We start from the raw sequence: 9,939 nt of genomic DNA, 5'->3' as shown, positions 1-9,939 counted from the left end.
CCCACCCCTCCCCCCCCGCCACGGGTTTCCAGTAGTATCTCAAGTTGTCGGGCATCCCTCAGTGCAGATAACTGTTCGCAAGCCTTCACCGCACCGCTGGCGTCTACGTTGCCACCCGCCCGCCGATGAGCATGCGCAGTCACAGTGACGAAAACCGTCGTCGGGCCCCGGCCCCGCCCAGCCGCCCCCCCCCGCTGCCCCCCCCGCCAACACACCCCGGCCCCGTATTGGCTGGCGCCGGCACGCGTCTGCAGAGCCGACGCATCCAACCAATGAGGGCGCTAGAAGGCGTGGCCTAGGGCAGGGAGGCAAGGCGCGCCGGCGCGCGTCCATTGGTCGGCTCGGCGAGGGGAGGAGCGCTGCCTCCCGGGGAGCCCCGGCTGCCGCCGCGATGAGTTTCAACCGCCTGTGTCGTCTGCTGAAGCCGACGCTTCTTTGCGGGGCCCTGGCCGTGCCCGGCCTGGCCAGCACCATGGTGAGCGCGGCGCCACTGGCCGTTGGGCGGGCGCGCGGCCTGCCTTACGGCGCGCAGGGCCGCGGCGACCTTGGACGCGGGGCGCCGGCCTCGGGCGCGCGGACAGCGCTCGGCGCCCCGTCCGCGGCCGTCGGGGCCGTGGGTAGCGCGCGGGCCGGGATCACGGTCCGAGTCTCGGTGGGGGGCGGGGGCCGCGTCCGGGGGAGCCAGGGACAGGGCTGGGCGGTCGGGACCCCCGGGTGGGCGCCCCAGACGCACAGAAGCTGCAGCGTCGGGGCAGCTGGGGGAGGCGTCGTTGGCCACTGGAGCCCCGCCTGCGGCCCGGAGAGCGGGGGTGTCCGACGGGTTGGAAATCCGGGATCACGCGCCACGGGGCGTCACTGCCCCTCCCCCGCCCTGCGCGCCCCGGGGTCCCGCGCGGTGGCGTCACAGAGGAGCGGCCCAGCGCCCTTGGCTACCGGCCCTTTGTCCCCTGGGCGCGGCGCTCGGTGGGCACAGGTGCGGCCGGAGACGGGCGGGCATGGGCCGCGCAGCCGCCGGCTCCCCGGGTCGTCGCAGGCAGCGGCGCCGGTTGCTGGCCGGGCGGCGGCGCCGAGCCCCCCGGAGGCGGAGGGCTCGAGCGTGCTGTCGCAGGAGGGCGCGCCCCCGGCTTCCGCCGACTTCCAAGAGCCCTGGACAGGTGGGGCCCGCGGCCGGGGAAACAGGCTGCGGCAGCGAGTCCCCAGACCCGGTGCGCGCGGGGCCCCCACACCCGCGGGCGGCGTCCCCACCCGCTGGGGTACCTGGCGGGGTTCCGAACACTTCCTGGGTCTCAGTGTCTACGGTCAAATGTGCCCTACTGTGAAGGGGAGCGTGCGCCTTTGAGGAGATGGAGCCTCCCCTTTTACTTGCCCCAGGACTCCGGTTTTCCTCCCTCGGCGAGCTGGGCGAGCGGGCCGGGCGGCCGCGGGCTCCAGGCCCCGAGGTCCGCCGGCCACTCGTTATGCCCTTGCCTTGCAGTGCGCGTCCCGCGACGACTGGCGCAGTGCTCGCTCCATGCACGAATTCTCAGCTAAGGACATCGACGGGCACATGGTTAACCTGGACAAGTACCGGTGGGTACCTGCCCACTTGGTGGAGGGAGCAGGGGGAAGGTCGCGGCCATGACCTGACCGCCTTGTCCTGCCTCCAGGGGCTACGTGTGCATCATCACCAATGTGGCCTCGCAATGAGGCAAGACGGAGGTAAACTACACTCAGCTGGTCGACCTGCACGCCCGATTCGCTGAGCGTGGTTTACGGATCCTGGCCTTCCCTTGCAACCAGTTCGGGAAGCAGGTGCGTCATGGCTGGCCCTGGATGTCCCTGTGTCCCTGTGTGCAGGCGTGGGAGCCAAAGGGGTACAGGCTCCTCCCTACTCACCCCAGCACCCCTGTCTGCACAGGAGCCAGGGAGTAACGCCGAGATCAAAGAGTTCGCTGCTGGCCATAACGTCAAATTCGACATGTTCAGCAAGATCTGTGTGAATGGGGATGATGCCCACCCACTGTGGAAGTGGATGAAAGTCCAGCCCAATGGGAGGGGCATGCTGGGAAAGTGAGTTGGGGGCCGAGGCGGGGAGCGGGGGGGTCGGGATGGCTCCCCCGGGGCAATGGGGGGTCTGCAGCTGCCACGGGATTCTTCACGAGCTCACGCTTCTTTTCTAGTGCCATCAAATGGAACTTCACCAAGGTAAGGCATGCTGGGGGCCTGGGGGACGGGGACAGACCCAGCCACAGCTGGGCTGCTTCGAGGGTCCCTGGCCCTGACCTAAATGGGGCGGTGCATGGGGACTGCTGGCTCGCCCCAGCCCCATGGTGGCCTTGGGTCCTGACACGGCCTCCCCCGCAGTTCCTCATTGACAAGAACGGCTGTGTGGTGAAGCGGTACGGTCCCATGGAAGAGCCCCTGGTAGGTGTCTGTTGGGGAGCCTGCCCGGGAGGGCCCTGGGAAGAGCTGCCCCTGACCCCCTTTCCCCCGCAGGTGATAGAGAAGGACCTGCCGTGCTACCTCTAGCTCCACAAGTGTGCTCCCCCGACCCGAGCCTGCCGCCTGTGCCCCTCGGAGCCTTCCACCCGGCGTCCATGATGGTCTGCCTGAAAACCAGCCCCTGGTGGGGCAGACCCGAGAACCCGGCGTGCACCCTTGCCGGAGGAAGGTTCCTCGGCCCGGCTCACGGCTCGGCAACCCCACCCCCTGCTGCCTTGTGGGAATAAAACACACAATACAAACTGACTTGCTTGTTGCTTTTGCTTACTTGCGGGGTGGGGGGTGTCTTGTCCCAGGCCCCTCTGGGCTCAGGTGCAGGTGTAGTCAGCTCCCCAGGCTGGGGGGCGGGGGATGTGGGAGGTGGAGTTCCCTCGGGGTTCAGAGGGCTGCACCTGCCCTGCTGCCCCAGCTGCTAATCTCCTCAGCCCAGCCAGGGCAGAGCTGATCCTGGCAGAGATGCCGCCTCCTGACTGGCCCGCTGCTCTAGGCCCGCGGGGGGGCCTTGGTCTCCTCCAGTGTACCCAGGTGGGAGGGTCAGGCGACCTGGGCCTTGTGGGCCTGCCTACTGGAGGCCCATTGCACCTGAGCTGGGCGTCGGGCCCAGCTGGGCACCAAGCCCGCCTCGCGGTGAGGACGCGGAGTCTGCACCAGGCCTGCCCACGGGCTTCACCTGGCAGAGGGAGCCCCCCCAGGAGGGCTGGTGGGCACAGCCTGCCTGCCTGCACCTCAGGAGAGCCATCCTGGTGAGAGTTGGGGGGGGCACAGCTGTAGGGTGGCTGAGCTGCTCTACCAGGGCCTGCTTCTACCAGGGCCTCCCGACTCCCACCCACCAGTCCGCCTCCTGGCTGGGGGCAGCCCCCTCCCACTTCCGGGCCAGAGGCCGGGCATGCTCCCCACAGCTTCCAGGAAGGGCCTGGCGTCCAGTCCTGCCTTCCCGACTGGGCCCAGCTCTTGGGCTCTCCTGTCCCTAGGCTGCCCTGCCTGCCTCAACCAACAAACACCCCGAGGAAGACCTGGAAAGAAACCAAGGCAGAGCCTGCAGTCCTGAACATGGGGTTCTGAACGAGCCCAGGCGGCTCACGTCTCGGTGGGCAGGAGGCAGCAGTGTCTGCTCCAAGACGCCTGGGGCCTGGTACGGCCAGTGCAGAGGCAGCTGGCCTGCTACCCTGGTGCCAGGACCATGCAGTGGACAAACAGCCTCCTGGGGCGGGTGTCTCCCCGAGCCTGGCCCCGGTCATCCAGAAGGCCAGGCGCTGTGGGTGGGGTGAGGCAGTAGAGGGAGCGCCAGCAGCCTCCCCGGACCACCGGACCACCGTACGGCCCCTCCCCGCCGTCCCTGCAGGCCAGAGCAGCAGACAGCCTGGGAAGTAGTGAAAAGGCACATATATTTAAAAAAGATCTCTTTACATATATACACTTGAATTCATTATAAATACACATAGAAACCAGGGGGCCACCCACCAGCTCCGCAGGAGATTCCAGGCCCTGGGAGAGGTGGCTGGGCAATAATTTAGGGCACAGAGAGCAGGGAGGGGGTTGCATATATTAATAGAAGATCTGCCCCACGGAGCCCCCCAGAGGCGGTGGGGCCCTGAGCACCTGGGGTTTCCTGAGTTTCCAGCTCTTGGGGCCACCCAGTTTTGTGGATTTCAGGGCTGACCGGGCCTGGTAAGGTGGGTGGGGTGGGAGCCCCAACCCCAGCCTGGAAGGGGGCAGCAGAGGACAGAGGCACAGAGGAGGCCCCCCACCCCCAGGCCCTGCCTGGCCCCTGAGTGTCCTGAGTGGGGCCTGCGCATGGCCACTGCCCACCAGGCAGGGCTTGGAGGGCACCCCCAGGGCCGGCAGCGTCTCGAGCGTCTGTCCAGGCACCGGTGGGAAGGCACTGCAGTGGAGGCCTCGGGAGGCCGGACGAAGGGCCCCTGTCCCCGCCTCGAAGGGCTCCTGGCTCCGCCTGCTCCTCTCAGTAGTCCGCAGGGCTGTTGGCCCTGCTCACCACCCGCTTCCCCGGTGTAGACAGGGCGCCTATTATAGATAAATAAGTTTCGTGCGGGAAGGATGCCCCGGGGCCTAGGAGTTGGGGAAGGGGGGGCTGAACTGGATGACGCTCTGCCGCTCGGGGCCCCCGCTGCCCTCCGGCGCGCCTGCTGCCCCCCCGCCGGCGCCCAGCAGGCCGGGGGGCTCAGGGGGCGGCGCGGCGTTGAGGGAGCGCAGCATATCCTCCAGCACCTCCTTGAAGTTGATGTCGCAACCCTGGTGCAGGAGCGCCGCGGGGTCAGCCGGGGCGTCGGGAACACCCAGCAGCAGGCCGCCGGGGCCGGGGGCCGGGGCCGGGAAGGCGAAGGGCGAGGGCGGCGGGAAGGCCTGGGCCGGCGGACTGTACGTGAGGTCCAGGACCTCGCCGGGGCCGCAGGGCAGCGCGAGCGGGCGTGGGGCGGGCGGCAGCACGGGGAGACCCCGGGCGCGTGCCTGCTTGCGCTTCACATCGGCGTCCATGAGCTGCAGCTCCTGCAGGACGCGGCGCACGCAGGCCTCAGGGATCTTGATGCCTGCGGGGTGGGGGCGGGGCCGGCGGTCAGGGCCCGAGGGGCGGGGGGGGTGCCCCCCTCCCGGCAGGACACCGCCCTCCCCCACCCCTCCTGCGCCCACTGCTCACCAACTTGCTTCTTCTTGTCTTTGGTCTTGAGGCGCACGATCTGCAGGTAGCTGCTGCTGGTGACGTCGGCCATGACGGCGGCGATGCGACCCCACACGCGCAGCAGGGCCCCGCACAGCATGTAGTGGTGTCGCAGCCTCAGGCCCTGCGCGCAGTCCTTGCCCTCCTGCACCAGCCGACAGTGCCGGTTCCTGCGCGGGGACCACGGCTCAGACCAGCTGCGGCACTGGGCGTGGGCGAGCCCCTCCCAACACCCCCCCCCACTCCCCCGGGCTGCCCTGGGCCCTCACCATGTGGTGTGGCTGCAGTGAGTCAGAGAGAAGGTGTAGCTGCTCTCCCAGTGCTCTCTGGCCTCCTCTGCTGTCACCTGTGGACACAGCCGGTTGAGCCCCTGGACCGCGGCCTGTCCATGCTCCCCAGCGCACAGGTGGGGAACAGGAGGTCCGAAGGCCCCAGGCCCGCTCATCCTGCGCCTGGCGGCCAGGGCAGCGGAGCATGGAGGTGGAGGGCCAGCCTGGGGGCTGCAGAAGACGGGCGCGCCAGGGGCACAGTGGGGGCGCACTGCGGGGCCGTCGGGGCCTACCCGGTGAAACCTCCGGCACAGGCTGTCTAAGGTCTCCAGCTGGCTCTGCCGCCCGATGTTGGGCTTGTACACGGTGAAGAGCTTGCCGCGGTTCTGCTGGGCCAGCAGGCAGCTGGGCTTGTTGCCGCGGACCTGGGTGGGGGCGTGCGTGAGGCTGGGGCTGCGCCGCACGTGCTGGGCAGGGGTCCCCACGGTGTGCGGGCACGTGCAGCCCGCTGCCCTCCCCTCCTGGCCCACCAGCCAGGGTCCTGCCCGTGGGGGTGCGCCGGGGGCTTGCTGGGGGGCCCACCTTGTAGGAGAGGTAGAAGCCGTCGTGGGTGCCCATCAGCTCCAGCGACCGGGCATAGGCCTCCTCCCACTTCAGGCCGCGGTCCACGCTGATCTGCAGACACGCAGGCATCAGGGGGGGTGGGGGTGAGGGGAGGGGGCGGGGCGGGCGGGTGCAGCCGCTCACCTTGTAGAAGACCACCTGCCCATCCTGCGGGTGCCCGGGGGCCAGGAACACCTGCTGGCTCTCCTCGTAGATCTCGTCAATGCCAGGGGCCAGGTCTGGGGAGGGCAAGCGGGGTCAGCGGCAGGTCTGGGGGCCCGGGCCCGGGGGGAAGGGCATCCCCAGCGGGGCTCACCCAGGATGCCCATGTCGTATTTGCCCTCCTTCTTGTCGGCGGCGATGAGGTGGTCGAAGGTGTCGGAGAAGTACTGGAAGAGCATGTTCTGCTTGTGCACCTCCAGCCCCAGGATGCGGTTGAGGAACTTGCTGATGGAGCAGTCTGCTGGCGACAGGGGGCCTCAGGCTGCGTCCAGCCGGCCCTCCCTGTCCACCCACCCAGGAGGTGCGGGGCCGGGGGCGTGGGACTCACCCTTCTCCACGTCCAGGCAGCCGGACCGGGACTCGCGCCCGCCGATGCCGACGGACAGCAGCCCCTGCTTCATGTCTGTGGGGAGGGAGAGTCTCGCACGCCTGCCCGCCCCAGCCCACGGGGGCTCCCCCTCAAGACCCGTGTCCCCCTGGGGTGTGTGGGGAGGGTCCACCAACTCACCACGGAAGAAGGCGGCGTCCCCTCCAGGGTAGCCCTGGGGCAGCGGCACCTTGCTCTCTGTCTGGCTTAGGATGGTGGTGAGGACGCAGCTGAGCGCCCGGGCGCCGTACTGTGGGGAGGGGTGAGGGCCGCGGGCCGCGTCAGAGGCTGGGGCACCCCAGGTCTCGGGGTCCTGGCACCCCGAGGACCCTCCTCTCCTGGGCTCTCCCACCTCGGGTACCTTGTTCTCAAAGTTGTACTTGCTCAGGTCACGGGACTCGGTGGCTCGGCGGTCCCCGTGGGTCAGAGCCCCCTGCCCGGGATGGGGGAAGCGGTCACACGTTGCCCACGTGGTGCTCCTCCCTGCGCCCTCCGCCCTCCCTAGGGAGCCTCCCCGCCCAGTCCCACACCCAGCCCCCCCCTCCGCCCACAGGCTCACCAGGCTCTCCAGCCTCTTGGCCACGATGGAGGCAAACCTGCGCTCCCCGGCCAGCTCTGAGATGAGGAAGATGTACTCGGGCGCGGAAACCTGGTTGGAGCGGTGGGTCCGGCCTGGAGGCAGAGAGGGCTTTTAGGGACCAGGCAGGCCCCGGGGTGGGGCGGCCTGGGGCGGGGCGGGGCTCACCAAACTGCTGGATGGCCCGGTCGGCGCTCCAGGGCAGCTCCAGTGTCATGTGCACCCGGCGCCGCTGGTTCGGTACCCGGCGGTCGGCTTGGAGGGAGATGCCGGAGCTGGAGGCCTCTGAGATGATGGCCACGAGCTAGAGGGACGTGGACGGGGACAGGTCTGTGGGGCGGCAGGGCGGGCAGCCTGCTCCTCCTCGCCCCGCACCCTGCGTGCCCTGGCTCAACCGGCTGCACCTGGGGGGACCCACACAGGAAGTTCAGACGTGTGTGTCCGTGAAGGTGTCTCCGAAGGCTTAGAATGGAATCTGGACCATCCCGGGTCACCCCTGGAGGGTCTGCCTGCCCTGTGGACATCAGCTCCCACGGGGCAGCCCAGAGAAGCGGTGGACCAGGCACCAACACAGGGCGCGTGGGACTCGGGCTGAAGGCGGGGCTGGCCGGGGGGCGCTGTGAGGGCCCCACACAGGCACAGGAGCACAGCACACACACCCCCACACAGCTGGTGGTCCTCCAGCCAGCCGCTCGGGACCCCTGTGCCTCCCAGCCCATGCGCAGGTGCACAAGGGTGCCCTCCAGGCACAGCCCCGCACCCCACCTTCTCTCCGCTCATGAAGCGCTCCTTCTCCCTGAGGTTCACGTGGTCGATGGAGAGGCCCTGCTCCGCCCGGGACTCGAAGGCCACCGTCCCGTCGGACCTGGACACCACGCGGCCCTTCCTGCCGGTCATCTGTGGCCGTGGTGGGGGCGAGGGGACAGGCTGTCAGCCGCTGTGGTCGCCCAGGGGCTGGTCCCCGTGGGCCTCAGTTTCCCTGTCCCCCCACCTGGGACCCTGGGGCTCTTGGGTGTGTGTGGCAGGGGGCTGCCAGGACCCGGCCTCTTGCCAGGCTCGGGTGCCCACGGGGCCATCAGCAGGAATGGTAACTGCCATCTTCCTAAGCTTTTTTATGGCAACCCAGCCGCCTGAGCCAAGATGAAACTGAGGTGGCACCAGAGGGACGTCCCAGGAAAGAGCACAGGAGCACAGGGGGAAAGAAGGACGGGAGCGGGGACAGGGTGGGGGACGGGGTCGGGGATCAGGCCTGGGAGCCCTGGCCCAGGGGGGCGTGCGGGGGAGGTGGGCGTGGAGCTGGGCGGCAGTGGCTGAAGGGGTAGTGCAGGACACGGGACGCTGGACCCAGCAGCCGCAGCACCGCCGCCCCCCTCCCCCCTCCCCCCCACGCCCCCACCCCCACCCCCGGCTCCACCGCCACCGCCAAGCTGGCCACCAGAGCTCACCTCCGCCACGCACTCTGGACCCCCGAGCTGGTCAATGAGCTCGTCCAGGGTGTTGACGGGCAGCTCCCGGCCCAGCGCCTGCACCTTGGCCAGCAGGTCCTGCTTCAGCCGCTCCACCCGCTCCAGGACACCGGGGCCGTGCAGGTCCCGCGGTGGGGGACACAGGGGGCCTGTGGGGCCAGAGGGTCAAGGGGGACTGTCCAGGCCGCCTGCCCACGGCCCTGTTCCCAGCCCTGGCCCTTGAGGATGACGGGGGTCTCTGGGGAGCGGGGCTGAGCCAGGGGTCCAGAACCTTCTCCCTAAGCCCCACCAGCCCTTGCCAGCCGCACGCCCCAACGCCTGCACTCGGAGCCTGAGAAGCAGGGACGTGGGGGGAGGACCTGGGGGGAGGGCGTGGGGGTGGCCACGGCCCTCACCGCGGTCGTCGGCCGGGAGCCCGATGGCGTCCACGATGACCACGTCATCGTCCATCAGGGACTCGGGGGAGGAGTGGAAGTCGCTGTCCAGGCCACCGTCCGACTCCGTGCTGCTGTCGTCACTGACGCGGATCACGCCCGCTGCGTCACACGCCAGCCTGGGCACCTTGGCCCCACGGCCCCGTGGCCGCCCTGCAGGGGAGCAGCCAGGGGTCACTGCCGCCTGGCCCCACGCCTTTGTCCTGGCGGCACGGTCTGGGGACAGGCCCGGGTGCCAGGATGGTCAGGGCTCAGGGCCAGAGCCCCCTGCTCCATCCACCTTTGGCAGGTCTGGGCTCTGCTGGTGGCCAGGGCACAGCGTAAAGGGGCACCTCTAACATCCCTGCCAGACTTCCTGACACGGCAGTGTGTCCTCGGGTGGTGCCTGGGGAGGCCACACGCCCACCCTCACAGGGCGGCCCTGGGTGGGTCGGCCAGAGGATGAGCCCAGGCCCTGATGGGGTGATGGTCCAGGGGCCTACGTAACTAAGCTACCATCCAGGACACCCGGGAGGCCGGTCCCAGGAAGTGGGAGGAGCAGGACTGGGCCCCCAAGGCTGGCCGTGTGCCCTCAGGTAAGTTGCTTGGCCTCTCTGAGCCCTACTTCCCCCCTGGGCGAGGATGCTCAGCCTTTGCCTAGAGCAGCAGGCAGTGCACGCCAGAAGGTGCTAGGAGGCCACTGCCCCATCCCGGGGTGCTTCTAAGGGCTCCATCCTAGTCCCTGGACCAGCGTGGTTCTGGCCTCCGGCTCACTTTCACCTGGAGAGCGCGAGGCCCCGCCTTCTGGGGGCGAGGCTAGAGGCCGTGGGGATGCGCTAGCCACACCCCCATCCTGCAGCGCTGGGG

At 69.4% G+C, this 9,939-nt stretch overlaps 2 protein-coding genes across 17 annotated transcripts in view; one reads left to right on the top strand and one right to left on the bottom strand.

The window, feature by feature from the left end:
• The first annotated feature begins 339 nt into the window (after nucleotides 1-339).
• Nucleotides 340-2,727, top strand: GPX4 (glutathione peroxidase 4). Its single transcript, XM_060146778.1, has 7 exons — nucleotides 340-475; nucleotides 1,475-1,569; nucleotides 1,647-1,791; nucleotides 1,898-2,049; nucleotides 2,160-2,184; nucleotides 2,344-2,403; nucleotides 2,476-2,727. Exons 1-7 carry the CDS (start codon nucleotides 392-394, stop codon nucleotides 2,506-2,508), a joined length of 594 nt encoding a protein of 197 aa, XP_060002761.1. The 5' UTR covers nucleotides 340-391; the 3' UTR covers nucleotides 2,509-2,727.
• Nucleotides 2,728-3,849: 1,122 nt separating this feature from the next.
• The window catches only part of SBNO2 (strawberry notch homolog 2), a 47,546-nt gene continuing 41,456 nt past the window's right edge, over nucleotides 3,850-9,939 (bottom strand). For 9 of the 16 annotated variants that reach the window (XM_060145825.1, XM_060145831.1, XM_060145823.1 and 6 more), the window contains 14 exons: nucleotides 9,055-9,309; nucleotides 8,639-8,808; nucleotides 7,959-8,090; nucleotides 7,362-7,497; nucleotides 7,176-7,288; nucleotides 6,758-7,049; nucleotides 6,578-6,652; nucleotides 6,344-6,490; nucleotides 6,172-6,266; nucleotides 6,007-6,099; nucleotides 5,718-5,849; nucleotides 5,425-5,501; nucleotides 5,135-5,325; nucleotides 3,850-5,027 (listed from right to left, as the gene is read on the bottom strand). In XM_060145825.1, the coding sequence (XP_060001808.1) occupies nucleotides 4,549-5,027; nucleotides 5,135-5,325; nucleotides 5,425-5,501; nucleotides 5,718-5,849; nucleotides 6,007-6,099; nucleotides 6,172-6,266; nucleotides 6,344-6,490; nucleotides 6,578-6,652; nucleotides 6,758-7,049; nucleotides 7,176-7,288; nucleotides 7,362-7,497; nucleotides 7,959-8,090; nucleotides 8,639-8,808; nucleotides 9,055-9,309 (2,387 nt within the window). In that variant the 3' untranslated portion in view covers nucleotides 3,850-4,548. The remainder of the gene's footprint in view (nucleotides 5,028-5,134; nucleotides 5,326-5,424; nucleotides 5,502-5,717; nucleotides 5,850-6,006; nucleotides 6,100-6,171; nucleotides 6,267-6,343; nucleotides 6,491-6,577; nucleotides 6,653-6,757; nucleotides 7,050-7,175; nucleotides 7,289-7,361; nucleotides 7,498-7,958; nucleotides 8,091-8,638; nucleotides 8,809-9,054; nucleotides 9,310-9,939) is intronic. The other 7 variants (XM_060145828.1, XM_060145838.1, XM_060145829.1 and 4 more) reach the window with 6 other exon arrangements.

The sequence above is a fragment of the Lagenorhynchus albirostris genome, chromosome 3, assembly GCF_949774975.1.
Source record: "Lagenorhynchus albirostris chromosome 3, mLagAlb1.1, whole genome shotgun sequence".
NCBI lineage: Eukaryota > Metazoa > Chordata > Mammalia > Artiodactyla > Delphinidae > Lagenorhynchus > Lagenorhynchus albirostris.
The sequence above is the reverse complement of the archived record's forward strand: the minus strand, read 5'-3'. Positions and strand labels throughout refer to the sequence as shown.